The sequence below is a fragment of the Siniperca chuatsi genome, linkage group LG17, assembly GCF_020085105.1.
Source record: "Siniperca chuatsi isolate FFG_IHB_CAS linkage group LG17, ASM2008510v1, whole genome shotgun sequence".
Taxonomy (NCBI): domain Eukaryota; kingdom Metazoa; phylum Chordata; class Actinopteri; order Centrarchiformes; family Sinipercidae; genus Siniperca; species Siniperca chuatsi.
Window position 1 is genome coordinate 22,090,688 of NC_058058.1, and position 17,711 is coordinate 22,108,398.

Here is a 17,711-nt window from a genome sequence, read left to right on the forward strand (position 1 = left end):
TGACTGCAGGGAACATAACAGTAGGGAATCATAGGGCGCGATCACACCATTATTTTTGTGCTTGAACCATTGAGGGAAAGTTTACTTTGTCTCTTTTTTGTGTTCAGTTCATTTATGTGCACACAGACCAATTACCAGCTAGCCAGAGGTTGTAAATAAAAGTGATATTTTTTTAGTAATGTGTCACCTCATATTAAGAGACTTTGACATTTGGGGACGGTACTTTGTTTTAATTTACCATCTGTAGTGTTTATGGCAGATTGCAGTTTGCCTCCTTTCATTGTGTATTGCTATGGTTTTCCAAGAATGCCACAGCCACCTCATTATACCCATAAACCCTTGCGTTTTTGGAGTTGCCTCCCATGGCTGGTTCAGGTTAGCTCCTAATGAATCACACCACAGTTCTCACGGAGGCAGAACGTTTCTGGGTGGTTAATTGGTGCCACAATGACACTGTTTTCAGCTGTCCAGAGTTTGAAACACAGTGCGCCCCTAATCACACCTGTTTCTCTTCTGATTCAAATAATTAAAGCTGCAGATTCATACAGGCGTGTAATGGCAAATGACACTTAATTGGAGATAATATAAGACTATGTTTATTAAGCTGGTCTTCGTTCGGCTTTCGGCTTGCTTTGTTTTCCTGATTGATTTTCCCTTTGAAGCTTACACACTTCGTGCTAACTCCCCCTCCCAGCCTGTTGATGAAGACATATCTTTGACAGAGGGAGAAGCTTTGGGGCTCTTCAATCATACTGTGGTATGCTGGTGAATTAGTGCTATACAAAGACGCACTGGAGCCAGATCTCCAAGGATTTCTGAAGTCTCAGAGACAAAGGCGGACATGAAAAGACTCGGGAGGAAGACATCGTCAGCTTTAATATGCTTTTTTGCTCCACTTGTCATGGACTGTGGCAACATGTGTAGTTAGTGGGAACAAAAGCCTGAGGTAGCAATATTTCTCTTCCTGCAAGATGAAAGCTAAATGCAGCAACAAGTGGATGTGCTCTGCTCTCACTTTCAGACCTAATTAGAGACCAGAGACTGTCATCATTTTATTGAGACATTTCTACCTAACAGGTTCCAGCTTTGGCTGTATTTTTTTATTTTTTTTTAAATTGTCAATACAGTACTTGCTATAAATCATATTCAGATTCTTTGGGGTATACTGAAATTAAATGAATAGCTCAACATTTTGGGAAATACATTTACTTTCTTTCCAAGAGTGAAATGAAAAGATTGATACAAACCTAATGTCTGTACAATAGGTACAGAGCTGGACTCAGGACATGGTTAGCCTATTAGCATAGAGACTAAAAACATATGCCACAAACAGAAACATAATTTATGGTTTTAGTGGGAGTTACGTGGCATAACTATTTCTTGATTGACAGTCTATACATGTGACCAGTACTTGTGCGCAGCGTCTACTGCTACACCGTGGGTTGCCAGATACTGTTGGTGAGGCCAGGTTTTCGTTTTGGTCCCTATAGGCACAGTGGTACCGAACCTGGAAACCTCAAACCAAACCTCACTTTGATGACAAGACTATATTTAAGACCCTTTTCGTGACTTTTCTTCAAAAAAAGCGCTGAGCTACAAATCTAGCAAATGTTTGGGCAGACATTAGTTACTCTTTAAGAAGCCAACCAGAAACGTGAAAGTGTATATCAGGGTTCCAAACAACCAATCATTAACCCCCATTGTTTACCCGTGGAACTCTTCCTCCTTTGTTTTTGTTCTAGATTAAATAAGTTAACTTTTATTTTTTCACTTGATTTAGTATTTATTTACAAGAATTTACGTGAGTTAGTTTATTCCAGTGTTCTGTAGCCTGCATAAAAAGTTTGAGATTACAGGGTGATTTAGATGAATATATATGGGATGATAGCAGCAAACTGGTTTAGAGTTAGTTTAGCTATTTTCACTTAACTGTATGAAAATTATTTCAATCTTTTAAAATCAAAATCTTTTATAGACATACAAATCACTGTGTAATGATGCCATGTGTATGTAAATTAGCAGGCTATAGCTACTTTCCATTGCAAACAGTTGTTTCCAGTCTTTATACTAAGCTAAGCTAATCATGCCCCAGCTCCAGCTTCTCATCTTACCTTCAAAAAGAAAGCGAATATGTATATTTCCCAAAATGTTGAACTATTCCCAATTTCCCCCTCAGGAGTTATACATTTTGTCTTGTTTTTCATGGTAAAATGTTTGTGTATGCACAGAATCTTTGGATTGTAACATCAAAGATGCATTCTAAAATGCCATGTGCCGTCTACATAGCAGTTAAAATTCATCTGTTTAAATGAACCATCAAAGTGAATATAAATCAATGTCAAGGCTTCATGGCTACAATTTGCATAATCATCATGTTATATAACAATAAAGAGCTTATTTCATATTTCATATTTTTGGAAGCAGGTCAAGAAAAATCAACTCCATGGGGAGAATAACTGGGGGATTTTGCAAATACAAAACTGAAGCCCAAAATGAAAAAAGGCTATTCATTTGATGATATGTGAATATAAAGCCATTTTTCTCAAGTTCGTGTTGTGCATGCACTGTCAATTACCGCATACATTTTGGAGAACATGGATCTCATGTTGCTATGAAGGAATGTATGCTGCAGAAACATTGAGGGGAGCTACACGATAATCTGGTATTCCAGTGAATGCAGAGGAAGCCTCGTTGTCCCTGAGCCTTCGCCTCTGTCACAATGATTTACAATAAAGCCCAGGAAGACTCTGTATGTTGGCTGCTGCATCAACATAATCTGAATTCTACTGTAGCAGCTGTAAAGCATTCACATCCCTAAGGCTGTTTCAAGAAAAGTAATCCTGAGACCAGGGGTTCCTTCAGTTTCTAGTTATGTGTGTTGTATAATGCCATAACTATGGTGTTCATCATGAAAATCTGTTTAGCATGTGATGGTTTTAACATTTGTTAGACACCACAGTACGCATGCTATGAGCGTGCTATTTTACTCCGTGGGAGCCATAATATTTGATATTACATTACATTTGACTTTTCTAAAATTGGTAATTTGATTCTGTCTTACCTTCAAAAATCAAGAGATGCCTTGCTTTTTAATCTTTGTGTGAATGACCATGATCGCTAAATGACTTTGATGCAGAGTGCTGCAGCTTTTGCTGAATAAAATAATTCCAATCCAATAATTGTCAAGACTTCATTCCATAAACTAAATATGTTGAACAAGATATGAGTTTGGACTTTTTGGATAATTTAAATTGAATTTGTGAATAAGAGTGGCAAAGAAAAAGTTATTACTGAAGCTGATTAGTGAAGATACAGAGTGAACTCACCCTCTCCTCCTCCTCTCTGAGGTCTGGCATGGTGCTGACACACAGCGTCACAGCGGTGATGGCAACAAATAACACTGACAGACAGGCAAAGATCTTCCCCGGCAGGCCGGAGTGGGGGTTCTCCACCATGTCCCTAAGTCTTCGCATGCAGCCCCCAGAACGGGTCTCTTCCTGTGCTCCCTCTCCGGGAGCCTGCTGGCTCTCCTCGCAGGACTGCGGCGAGGTGAGATCTGCCTCCTCCTCCTCCAGCCTCTGCTGCTCCTTGTACTCCTCCTGCCTGAGCCGCAGCTTCCTGAGGCAGCACCAGTCCAGGTTGTTCTCCTCCACCCCCCAGTACAGCAGCTCCTCCTGGAAGGACAGGGCACACATCTCCCTAAGCAGCCGCAGCTTCCCCGCCGCTAAGAAAGAGACGATTGTGCGGAAAGCCGACGGGCTTCGGTCGAAGAAATACTCGTTGCGGCTGCCATCGTAGTCGTCGCACACGTCCATGATCTCGGCCTCGTTGCTGCAGCTGTGCAGCTTGCCCAGCCGTGTCAGAGGGAACTCCTCCAGCGTGGACCAGGGGATGCGATACTTGATTCCCCCCACGTTGATAATGGCCGCCCCATCAGCCAGGCCAATCTCATCTCCATCCTGTTGGCGTGGCTGAGGCTGGAGCAGGAGCTGGGCTCGCTTGTAGAACAAACCCTTTTTGGAGGTGACCTCCTGCGGGTTCTCCACACGGTTGAAGCGGAAGGTGGTGAACTGGTGCTCAGTGCTGCCTGCCAGGAAGGCCACCTCCTGGTACATTACTGCCACTCTACTGGGGGACCCTGTCCTGCACAATGCGATGGGAGGGGGGCTTCACAGGGTATGAGAGGTGACTGGGAGTTTTTCACCCATTCAGCAACAAAGCATGTCTCTGTAGGACAAAAAAGACAAGTACAATTACAACAATTACATTTATTCAGTGTCTTAACACACTTTTTTAGGATTGCAGGGCTTAATTCTATCAAGCATCTATCTATCTCCATTCTATCAAACATTCCAGACAAGCCAGTCCATGACAGGTCTAAAGGCGTCAATATGCCTCAAACGAAGTGCTTGTTGGATGGTCGAACAACGTCTAATACCCCCTCCCCCACATCTTTCCGACATCAGAATTGGGAAGGCTGCATCCATTTTTAACTTTCAGAAACCGACAATTCCCGTCCACTTTACACAGCCATTAATCAGGTGTGTGGAGGTGAGAAAGTAAGCAGGGTTTGAGCTTCTCTTTCAAGCTCTACTTTTGTCACTTTTCAACAAGTACAACACCATGAATACCTTTAAGGAGAGAGTGCCAAAAGACTGCGCTACAATCACCATTTGTATGATTACTGTGTCTCGCCCCTCTCTTAAGGCCTGGTCACAATGCTGGTCAACATTTAAAAACGGCGAAATTCATTCAGTTCATTCCATTTGAATCACCTTGATTCCGCACACATTTTTCGCGCGTTGGTCCACACTGTTGACCAAGAGAAAGCCGCCTTGACAGAGCTGACTTTTGTCAGATGTCGTACAAACTAGTTTGTTTTGAGCATACCTTGGCCTTAACTGTAACTTAAGTTTCATATTGACAGGCTGTGAGAAAACCCAGTCAAAGACATGTAGTTCTCATACAGGAAAAAAATGTAAACTGTATTAAAGTGATCCACAGAATCCTAACATCATAGCTTTTTTCTACCTTTCTTGTTGGACTCTTTTAAAGAAGACCCACAAGTCAAACAGTCTATATTTTTTAGAGAGGAATGACAAATACAACTTCTCTCCAGTCCAATTGCTATGGAAGCTCAAAGAAAAGCAACTCAATGTCAAGTTGCAGCGTGAACCCAATGCAGAGAAACTAATAATGTTGTTTTTCTATTTACTGCATCACCAGGCCCTAGAATGAGACAATTCAAAGCATTGTGTAACAAACTGTGGGAGATGAACACCGCAATGTAGACCTAACTACAGCACAATGGCCAAGATATGAAAATGATTTCCCCTTGGATACACTTAATGGCAATGTCAGAGTAAAATAAAAGAGAAAGAAATGAAGGAATATGGTAAAACAACTGATCACACTGTACATACTGTTTATGGCTTTTCCTGTGTTGAAAGTCTGTTATGTCCAGTTTTGGTGATATTAAGATGGGTTTACATGCTCCTCTAGATCAGTGGTTCCCAAAGTGGGTGCTGCAGCAGACTTTGGTGCATTGAGGACAGGCCAAGGGTGGCACAAGATTTATCATATCATGAGCGTTTTTAATGACGTTTCTCTACATTTAGAAAAACGGCTGTTTCGTTTTCAAACATATCCAACCAGAAGAAAAAAGCTATAAATATCAAAATCAAAGAATTTAAAACTCTCAGTTTCTGGTTGTCATAGTAACACAACACGCTTTCTGGCTCTGGAGTTTTCAGGAGCTCAGCAATCAGAAAAATAGTGCCCATCAGAGCAAGTGATGGTAAGATATGACATGGTAGACAGAGCTCAATTAAATGCTGATACATCTCAGCCCTCAACACAGTCTGACAGGACTGAATCTGAGCCCACCAACAAAACTCAAATCAGACTCAACACTACTTGATTAATGGCTTAATGGAGATGTTTTGGCTGCTTGTGGAAGACAGATTCACTGTGGTACTGCGCGTTCCCAACATCATATACAGTGGTGTGCAAAAGTGTTTGCCCCCTTCCTGATTTCTTATTTTATTGCATGTTTGTCACACTTAAATGTTTCAGATCATCAAACAAATTTAAATATTAGTCAAAGATAACACAAGTAAACACAAAATGCAGTTTTTAAATTGAGATGCTGTAGCATGACCTTAAAAAGGCAGTTCATGCTCGAAAACCCTCCAATGTGGCTGAATTACAACAATTCTGCAAAGATGAGTGGGCCAAAATTCCTCCACAGCACTGTAAAAGACTCATTGCAAATTATCGCAAACGCTTGATTGCAGTTGTTGCTGCTAAGGGTGGCCCAACCAGTTATTAGGTTTGGGGGGCAATCACTTTTTCAGACAGGGCCATGTAGGTTTGGATTTTGTTTTCCCTTAATAATAACAACCTTCATTTAAAAACTGCATTTTGTGTTTACTTGTGTTATCTTTGACTAATATTTAAATTTGTTTGATGATCTGAAACATTTAAGTGTGACAAACATGCAAAAAAATAAGAAATCAGGAAGGGGGCAAACACTTTAGCACACCACTGTATGTGTGATGTGTCTCTCTCATCCGTGGTGTACATGAAAACAAGACAAGAAACGGCCTGTCAGTGGAGTCACACCTGCGGGCTGTACTCTCTCCACACATCAACAGCAGGCTCACATGTCCCATTAAAATGCATGCAACATTTTTTGTTTTGTATTGTTTGTCCTTGTACTCCTTAAATAGAAACGTTAATTATAATTTTGGAGAAAATCAAAGAAATACATTTAACAAGTTACATACATACATACGTACATACATACATACATACATACATAATACAACAATATTGAATCTAAAATTGTTAAAACTCATAAGCATCTGTGTACACATATGCATGTTGTATTGTGGTTGGGGGTGCCATGACAAAAAATGTCCTTTGAAGGGGTGCCGTGATCTAAAACTGTTCTGATCTAGAGGCTGAGAAAACATTGGCTTTTGAACTTTAACCTTTCCAAACTAAAAAATCTAAAAAAAAAAACCTAGGTCAAAAAAATGATTTTTTGATGATCAAAAAAAACAGCTACTTTTACAAGTTTTTGACTTCATCAAGACAATGATGTCCGACTGCCTGCTGTTTTTGCTGAATCAGACCAGTTTCATTACTCCCTGATAAAACAGTAAAATGTGTCATTCTGTGTGGATTGACTCTTTTCACATCATCTGAAAAAAGCTATTTAGATTCAATTACACATTTCTGAAGCCATGCTGTCTTTACAATTTGAGATATTTCTTGTTTTATTTAACATGGACATCTGGATACACAATCCAGAGAACACAGACTGTAAGTATAGCAACATGCCAGTGATCCTTCACTCACTAAGGAGGACTGTACTGGACCTGAGGCAGTGGAGCCGATGTAGGGAGGCTGGGCACATCATCACAACAAATTAAGAGTGGGACCCCTCTAGCTATCCTCAGAGTTTGCTCTTCTATTGTGAGGCCAATCATTTTGAAACAGGCCGCTTTCTCCGAGGGAGGGGGTCAGAGATCAGCCCCTCTACAGCGACTCAGCAAAGTGCTTCTGACAGGAGCAGTTTATTGAGCATGACACTGCATTCAGGGCTGGCTTCAGAAGCACAGAGAGAATTTAACTTATATAGAAGGAGTTCCACATAGGGGCAACATGTTAAATAAGGCTTATCAAGTCATGGAAATCTTACATTTATGATCAAATAAATGCAAGATTAAGGCATATGCAGCAGGATTGTAGCCTAAAAAAGTATGTTTGGTTTAGTATGTCCTCATTAAATCAAGTGCTTTTGGGAAAGTAGCTTATTCACTTTCTTGCTGTGAGTTAGATAAGAAGATCTAAACTACAGCCAGTAAATGGTTAGCTTAGCTTAGCATAAAGACTGGAAGCAGGGGGAAACAGTTAGCTTGCCTCTGTCCAAAGGTAGCAAAATACACCTACCAGCTCCTCTCAAGCTCACTAACACCTTATATTTCGTTTGTTTAATCCATACAAAAACCGAAGTAGAAAAACGACAAGTTGCAGTTTTACGGCAGGGGTTGCACCTCTTTGTTGGGTGGACTATTTCTTGACCTAACAGAAACCTGTTAGTGAGCTTTAGAGGTGCTGTTTATTAACCTTTGCACAGAGCCAGGCTAGCTGTTTCCCCTACCTCCAGTTTTTATGCTAAGCTAAGCGTCTCCTGGTTATAGCTTAATTTTTACGGTACAGAGATGATCACAAATTATTATATTCAATTAAGTTATATTAGAGTTTTTGAAAATCCAGCCATCAGAATGAGTGCTTTTAAAGGTTTGTACTTAAAGGAGCACTTCAGGTAGCTACGCAATGTCAGTTGGGTCAGCCCGCTCATCTCTGCTTGAGGTTAGCGGCTCGAGGCTACATTAGTGGCTAACACACCTGAATCTCTGACCGAACTGCCAGATTTTGACAAGGAAGAACATGTGGAATAAAAAAGACAATTCCTCTGGTTCTGCTGCATCAATTTGAATATCAAGACTGACAATGTCAGAGGAGTTCAACACTAAATCGGTGGAGGACTCTTAAGAAAAAGTTAATCAGCGTTAAAGGCCCTGCACACTCACACAGGTGTTTTCAGTTATGTTGGCTGATTAGACCACTCTTCCCAGGTTGAAGTTGGGTGGAGCAATGATGAGAATTACATGAGGTCAGGAAACTCGACCTCCTAATAAGAATAGTTACGGTTTAAGTTTTTCCATGCCAACAGCACAGTCTATACAGCCCTGAGGTCTGAAATAAATGAAAACACCTGCGTGGGTAAGACGGAGGTGTATAGAGTCTTTAAATCACAACTTCAGTTGCACATCTTGTAGATTCAGATTTTTGCAAAACAAGTGTATTAGGCATACATATACTACTTCTGCTTGTTACACCGATAGCAGTTCTTTAGAGAAATGTGTAAATGTACAGTAGTTCGGGGGTTTGGGAAAAAATGGACTGAATGTCCTATCTAAAATTATCCTCTGAAATACCTGTGTGCCCACAGTTATGTATTCTTGTACTGTTTCTGAAGGAACACAGACAGATAAAAGTAATACCAATTGTTAGTTGAAAACTGAGAAAGCTTTTCTACCGTTGGGCGATGGAAAATTTGTCATTTGTTGTAAAAGTTTAAAAAGCACATTTTTTTGAAATATGGAGGTCTCAATTTTGGAAAACAAAACAAGTCAGTGGCATCAAATGTTTTTCTAGTGAATGTAAAATAAGATAATAAATGAAGCTCTTTGATGATCCAATGCAGTGGTTCCCAATCTTTTTGGCTTGTGGCCCCTAAAAATGAAGCAGTAGCTACTTGTGACCCGACATCACAGGTTATTTAATTTGACTAATTAATTTTGTGTAACAGAATAACAGAATTTCTTACTGATCTTGTGAGCCCTAAGATCTACCTTGAGTTTGGGGGTCCCGACCTTTTATATTATGTCAGTAAGTCAGTAAGTAAAAAACTAACACAAGCAAGGCTTTGACACACAAAGCAACAATTTACCTATTACATGTGATTGTGAAGTACTTTACATCCCGCTCGTCCTCATTAGGCGGGGTGAGAACAAAAGAGTCCATTAAAAACATCCCCCAATCTCTGTTTCCTTCCACAAAGCTGGAGGTTAAAGATGCTTCTTTTAAGAAATACTTCCAAAGTGGATTGGAGTCACCTTTCTCTCTTTCCTAAAGAAATTGATCTCTGCATTCTTCTTTTACCACCAGTTGCTCATGCAATTATAATTTGCATGCCTCTTTGCATAAATCTGCAGCCTGAGACACGTGTGCCTTTCCACATCCACTCAATCTTCATCTTTGTAAAAGGCCTGCAGCAGAAGTCTATTTCGGCACACAGAGATCTTAAATGACACTGACCTTTCACCTGACCTGCTGCTAAATCAGCCTGATTGGTCCTCCTCAGAGTGACTTTTTATCAGTGACAGTCTGCACTCAAAAACATGAGGACAATTAAGTTTCTTGACTGCAGAAGCAGCGCAGCAATCAGAGAGAAAATGGTTTCATAATCTAGAGTGACGCAAAACGTCTCTCTTGAACTGCAATAATCATGGAAAGAGTACTTCTCACAACATAATCACATACGTAACAGTCTGAGAGGCAGAGATGGAGAGCACCTTTGAGATTCTGAGTCACAGGAACTGATGATTCTGTTGACCAGCTGGGATTTGTCTCATTAAAGAGATGCTTTATTATTGATTCAATTCACAATGTCCGTAATCGAAGATGGCAAACATCATGGCCTGGTTTCTACAATATGAATTATAAATGGGCTAAATGGGTTGATCCAAGTAGACAGGACTTTCCATGCCCCAAAGCCCATTCATTTACTCATCGAAAAAGCATTCAAATCTTTTTGTTTGTTTTTTTAACTGGACTCTTAATCAGCTGGGAGATTTGCTTTAGCAGAATACACTGCAGACCAGGTGCAAAGTCAGTAAGGGCCCTGGGTGGCACTGGGGGCCAGCCAAGTTTGAGCATACATTGTGTAACAATAAATACTAACAAATAAAAACTTGATTTATTGCAGACTTACTTGCACTGAATTTGTCTTCTGATTAAAAATGAACTGTTGAAACAAGTTGTGGGAAGTTCCTGGACTGTAATTTCTTCCTATTGTTCCTCCTTTCAGCCAGCTAGCTAGTTTTTCAGGCGATGAAACGCCAATGCTACACCACAGGTTACACAAAGTTCTTTAATGTGTTAGTCCGAGTCTGCCCAGCCCAGTCCTCCAGACTTATTAGCCCACAATGAGGTCGACCGATCCCCGCTGTCACTTTATGTGCAACTGATGAACCTCCTCCACAGCCACATTTGAAGGTGTTTCCGTGCACAGTCAAGAAGCTTCTCATCAAAGCCGTCTGGACAGCTCTTCTTTGTTACAACAGAGCCGAACTGAGGATGTGCTTTTCTGTAAGACGTGCAGACATCTCCCAGCAGATCTGACGGGCCATTTTCGAGGAAGGTGTTTGCGGCCTGGACGCATTTACTGTCACCGGAAGTTTGAAGGCTGCAGGATCAGTCAGCTGGGGGGAAAGTGTTAAATGAGCCATGTGTTAACAACACAAGACGCACACAACCTCTTTTTCTAGTTCTAGAGGGCTTGGACAAACTACGCATTTTGCTGTTTGATTTGGGAGGACTTGTGCATTCATTAGAACTAGAAGAAAAAACACGAAGGGGGTGTCTCTAAAAAGCACATAGCTGGTTCTAAAAGATTCTCATCTATTTAAAAGGTGTAACTCCTTTACTCAGGAACATTATGGGATTGTTATAGTAATGAAAAAGCCACCACGAAGACATTATGAACGCATTCACTGAGAATTAGCCCCTGCAGAGAAACCAATGGATATTACAAAGAAAGTGAATAAGTTTGTCACATGTATGAAATAGACTGTGCTCCTATTATAAACGACTTCCACTGTGTGTTCAGTGTCAGATTGTTCTAATGTTTTCCTCGTTATGGCTCCAAACGCATTTAACAATGTCGGCCTCTGTGTCTTTATTAAAGCAAAATGGGACAAAAATCCGACTTGCCAGACTTACCCAGCGGGTTGTTGGGCTTGTGTCCATCAGCTTGCTCGCGCGTTCGCGCCCCTCAATATGCAGCATGCCTCTAAGTTTTCCACGCAGATGCTCCGGGACATCGTAGTGCAATTTGCTCCGGCGCTCACGTGTCGCGCCGGAGTTTTTCTTAAAGTCGCCGTTTAAACGTTCAAAATATAAACGCGACGTCTAGCGAGCCCCGAGGAAATCATTTGGACCGCGGGAGACGCCATAGAGGTGGACGGGTCACTCCACATCAGCAAGGACTCCGTCAGACGGGTCCTCTCTCCACCTGAGCTGCGGCGTGCGTGGCTCGGGTGCAGGTGAAAGGCGCTTTCAGCTCCGACGGTCGCGCCGCTCTGGCTGTTCAGGTGCGTCCGGAGCTGCGCTGCGCTGCGCCGCGCTGCGCTCTGCCACCCCGTGTCTCTGGAAACCCACGAACTGCTTCAGTACAATCTCACAGCGTCAGGGGGAGTGTGTGTGTGTGTTATGCATTTCTTCATACTGTCATTTTTCTTGGCATGTGAATCTCCTCATCATATTCCTCACCCGGCACCAAAATCTGCCTATAAATAGATTTCTGGTCTGTAAAGTTTATCAGTGACATATGACTGATGCCTGTGTGGGTAATTTAACTTATCATCTTAGCTCAGCTGAATGTTCATATAATGTCATTTTATGTAAATATAGACCACAAATTCATTTCTGGGATACTTTGCTCATTATCTTTGCACTTCAAGATGGATATTGGAGAGATCCACAGCTTCCCCAAACGAAGGAGAACTGAAAGAACTGTGTAATAGATTAGGACTCGCACAGTGTGTTAGTGTGGTTATCGTGAGGCATCCACCACACTGGACATAAAGTCAGAGGCAGACACACCCAGCTGATACAGTAGGTGTAGCTTTGCAGAGCAGCAGTAGGCTGCCAGCTGAAAGCCTGTCTCACTGGCTGGAGTTTCTCTTTAATTTCAGCCCGGTCTGTCAACACGACGTCAGCTCAACTGAGCGTATTGAAAATGAGAGACAGCAGAGAGACAATAATTGCAGGAGTCTGATTGATGCCAAAGTAAACAGCGGTGATGGCAGTAGAAGCATCCATTTGCAGGATATCTGGTTTGCTAAATGCCTGCTAACAGCTCAGGGTGAAAGCTGCAAATGTGGTGACAAAAATGAAAAAAAAATTACTCTGGCCAGATTTTAAAAAGGAGCAATTTTCACAGACTAAAAATAGAATCAAGGACAAGTGATTGTTTGTAGGGACTGCAGAAACTACCCGTCCACCATGTGATATGATGTCAAACTCCCATTCATCATGCTGAAGTGTCCTTGAGCAAAACACTGAACACCCACCAGTTCCAGAGGTGCTGCTCGTAGCTGTGAGTTTGACTTCTGACCTTCCTGGGAAAAAAAAAAGAAGAGGATTTCCCTGTGGAGGAAAACATCTAATGTTTATTGACTGAACTTACAAAAAATAGTACATCTTCTAAAATCCACGAGGAGATATGCATTTATGCAACAAATGTCATTCTGTTAAAGTGATGCTGCCCTTCCATAAATTTGGAAAAGAATGGTCAAAATCAAAGCAGCAGAGGTCGAGATATCCTGATTTTTAGTCCCTAAGATATAGATCAGGCACCAAAAATACCTTCATTTCCCATTATGCAATGCAATGCAACATAAAACAATAGCATCTTTCCCTGCTAAGTAAATGCACCTGTCATTCAAACTCAATGCCTGTACTTTGTAACGCAGGCTTTCCGTTAACATTGTTTTGTCTCCTAGTCCAAACCGAGATAACCCCGGATGACATCGTCATAGTTATTTTCTCAGACTTGAAAAGGCTCCTACAGAGTTCAGAGGACATTATATAAGTATTTTCACACGCTGAGTAATACCCTGTATGACTAGTGAACTGACGTTGCTGTGTTCATTCGGCTGTGTTCCCCTTTAGACTCCACAAAACTCCCAGCCTGCCCTCCATTTGAGCACATCTGCTCCAATCGTGTCATTACAAGGCCTGCAGTTAGCATGAGTGGAAACAATGATGTAAGTACATTAGAATAAGTACAGCACCTGCAGCAACCTGTGTAGAGTGTAAGTCAGGTAGTGGGAATTGGCATTAGTTTACACTCATCATCCTTGAGAAGCACAGGATTACAGGATAATGGTAAATGTGGCGGAATAGTAGCACTCGCTGAGAAGAGTCATAGTAATGTCTGTTACACAGCAATATCTATCTAAAGTTTGCTGACATTACTGTAGCTAACATTAGCCGTCATAAGCTAATGGTCATACCAGACCAATTACCGCTGTAGTAGCAAATCCCAGAGTGTACTGAAATAAGCAAGGGTGTGTTTTATTAGCTATGAATTCAACTTTTCATTTGTAAGAAGAAGTCACATAGTCTAGCTTTAAAAAATACAGGCAGCTCAGATCATCTTACACCCACTTTAAAATGATGTACTGTTTTGAAATTGTGGCACTTATTCTTTTTCATTTACTTTTCTTTGACATGTCACTCCTGCCCTGACTTGGGAGAGGAACTGCAGAAAGTATCGTGCCTGGACCTTGAAGGCATTTTTAGGAAGAAAGATGTTAAATCCTGCTCCATGTGCGAGGTCAGCCTGAGTGGAAAATGTCCTTACTCGAACAAAAAAAGACCCCAGTGAGATGACTTGGGGGGGAGAAAAGACCATAAAGATTTGATAGTAAGAGATCCTTTAAATTTGGGAAACGTTAATTGGATTTTTTAATAAAGTGGGGAAACACACAGTCAGCCAAAAAAGGAACCCTTTAGATGTCCCCTCTAGGAGTTATGAACTGTGCAAGTCCATTCCTCTCTTTGTTTGTGTCTCTCACTTTAGTTGGTGTGTTTCTACAGTTAATTCCAGCTCACATCAAGGTAAGAGCTCCTCCCGGGCCCCTTTTGTCTGTCGACAGACATTATTAATCTGCCACCCGTTCCATTGTATCCATCTCTCTCTCACAAGCCAGACTCCAGACTTTTCCTGTCCCAGTGTATGAACTTCTTATTCAAGGTGTTCAGTTCACGTCACTTGACGGAATGAAAATGGAAGTTTGTTGTTGTGTAAAATCATATTTAATTTAACCATTCTGAGTCAGGCAGCTATTTTAGGTTTTCATCCATTACATGAAAAGCTTACATACTCAAAAAAAAAAACCCAACAAAAAACATCAGCACAATGAGTTTACAGTGTGAGAGTTAAGTAACTATATGAATTACACTGATACAGCTATTAGCCGCTCTCCACAAGTGCCTGACATTGATGAATTACCATGCTCTGAATATGCTGCATCAGCCATGTGGGTACATAATAAACTTTAACTTCATCATCTCGGCTCCCTCCCTCCCTCCCTCCCTCCCTCCCTCCCTGTGCGGGGGGGATGAGGTGACTGGGCCGTGAGTAACAAGCTGCTAAACCTGCGATTATGGTCACGACACGTATCCAGCCTTGTGTCCTCTCAGGCCTGAAACTGTACTGGAGGAAGAGATGAAAGGAGCCAAAAGGCCTTGTTTTCTCCAGACAAAGCAGGACTAAGAAGTCTTTGCAGTTGGTTAATGATGCTTGTTCGCGCTAATGTGCACAAAAACAGCCTTTTCTTTGGTCTTTAAGGATCATTAGCCATGTTTTTATTTTAAAGCCATGGAGGGCTGGCCAGGTTATATTCATTAAATGGCCCTTTTTTTGTCAGACGTATCCCTACAGTCCTGTCAGATGAACTCGGCACCACCTGTCAGTTGAGCTACCCAATCTTTCCACGTATCCCCTGGCAACTGCAGAAAACCACAAGTACCCCTGGTTGGGAATCACTGACATGTGTGACCCAACATTCTGCTAATCATGAACTTTGTGTTTTCTTGTTGCCATCTGAGTTGTTGAAAGCAGGTTATAGGTTATTGTTTTTTTAATATTAATGTTTTCCTCACTGGACTGATTAAATATATCTTTATTTGTAAAGGTTTTCACTTGGCTCTGCTGGGGAAATTGATCCATTTTCTCTGCACAATAGGTTATTTTTCAAGGGCACAGCAGCTCTACCTGAGTGAACACGTGCAGCCTCCTTGCACAATGTTAATTATGAATCAGCTAATACCAGGTCTGGCCTCATGCTTATGACCTGCTGTCGTAATGAGATGCTCACCTTGTGGAAGATCTCGTCCTGATCCGAAGCCGGCAGAGAGGGCTTCAATATTAATGACACAAGCTGTTGATGTGTGTCTGCCTGTCAGTCCGCTGGGGCTCACAGCTTGTTGATATCAGGCAGAGCAGAGACCTTCTGGTGAAAGAAAAAGAATGAGCTCGAAGTCTGAAGACGGACATGTTGTTAGCAAGTTGTTGATGTTGTCTAAGTTCACAGACTAAGTAGATCTGGTTTCAGATTCATCCAGAAATTTTAAGGGGCATACATTCACATAAAAAGACTTTGTCCACAATGCAAATTAATTTAGAACATAGACAATAAAGCCACAGATGAAAGGAACCTGCCAGATGTATTTTCAAACACAATGCATAGGAAGCAGCATGAGCACAGATGCTACATTTAAAAGCTCAGACTGAGCAGTAGGAATTTTCCTGCCTCCTTGAAAGATCCATCATCATCACTAGCCTAAGTACATATAACCTGTAACCACACCTAAAGTTACACACACTGACATAACTATGGGGGGGGGGCAATAATAGCCAAGGACTTTCATGCCTAATAACGTCTGTCTGCAAGACTCCAAAAGGAATCCTTAACTCTCTCCACGTTCACTTGTACCTGCTTTTCATTTTCACACGTTTGAAAAAGGGGCTGACGCTCTACTAACTACTTTAGCAACACACCGTCAAGCTGTAGCCAAAGACATTTCTTCAATGACATATACGGATGTATAAACAAACAAACAAAAACAAAACTACGTCTAACTGTGGTGCACCAGGTTCCAACAGTCAGGGTTAATTCAAATCATTTGAAACCTGGGTTGAATGATGATTTTCTTTATAATTGTGGTAATGTTTTAGGATAGATTTTAAACCTTTCTTTAAATTTTTGTTGATTCCTTTTCTTAACCTATATTGCCCAGTAGCTCCAAACCTTTATACTCTATATACGAGACTCGACCCAATCAGGTTCCATTAACATTTCATTACTCTACCAAGTAATGAAAATCAGAGCCCATTTCCAACAACATAAACTTTCTGGAGAGGTAAAAGCCACATTGAAGTTGGCTAAAACCATATAATATATACCATTTATTTAGATTTTTTATTTATTCTTTATTTCATAATGTGACTGGATGTAGGGTAACAATGATGGCTCTATTAAGGTGTCATTTTTGCCACTAATAATGTATATTATGTTGGTTACACTAATATTTATCTTTGTTTCAAATAATCAATAATCAAATCAAAAAGACTTAAATTATAAGAGCAACTTAACAGCAGCCGAAAATCTTGTTTCTCCAGTGGTTTAACTTCCCACCCAGTTGCATGTAGAAGTGCACAGCGAGTAACTTTGCAAATTTGCTGAAACTGAATTGAAATCTGGTTTTATTGTTCTAAGCAAAGATCTCTCAAATCTGCACAGTAAAAATATAAAGCTACAGCCAGCAGTTGGCTAGCTTAGCTTAGCATAAAGACTGGAAACTTGTACGTATTTTAAAATAGAGATATAACATATCAATTAGTGAGTTTAAGAGGTGATTTTGTTACCTTTGGACAGACCAGGCTAGCTGTTTCTCTGTGTTTTCCAGTCTTAGCTAAGCTAAGCCAACCAGCTGCTGGCAGGAGCTTCATATTTAGCAGACAGGCATGAGAGTGGCATCTTTTCATCTAACTCTTGGCAAAACTGTGAGCAAATGTATTTCCCAAAATAATGAATTAATGCTCTTAGTTTGAGTTTCATTTAATCCTTGTTGGTGCAACCTACCTTCAAACTACAGTATAACTGCTAGTGTAATGTGGCACAGGTAATAGATGTGACGTGACATTATTACCGTTACAGTTTGATACAGTTTGCAGTGCTGTGTTGCCATAGGAAAAATAGGCAGATTCATTGTACTTATTTCCACTGGCTCACACAACAATAAACACCGAGATCTAAACACAAATAGACATGCATATATTT

General features: G+C 41.0%; 1 protein-coding gene across 3 annotated transcripts in view; it reads right to left on the reverse strand.

Annotated features, from left to right (window-relative positions):
- The window catches only part of kcng2 (potassium voltage-gated channel, subfamily G, member 2), a 30,916-nt gene extending 18,733 nt beyond the window's left edge, over nt 1-12,183 (reverse strand). Inside the window, exons 1-3 of one of the 3 annotated variants that reach the window (XM_044171479.1) lie at nt 11,581-12,183; nt 9,527-11,060; nt 3,327-4,227 (exon numbers count right to left, since the gene is read on the reverse strand). In XM_044171479.1, coding sequence (XP_044027414.1) covers nt 3,327-4,115 — 789 coding nt within the window. In that variant the 5' untranslated portion in view covers nt 4,116-4,227; nt 9,527-11,060; nt 11,581-12,183. The remainder of the gene's footprint in view (nt 1-3,326; nt 4,228-9,526; nt 11,061-11,580) is intronic. The other 2 variants (XM_044171477.1, XM_044171478.1) reach the window with 2 other exon arrangements.
- Nucleotides 12,184-17,711: the final 5,528 nt, after the last annotated feature.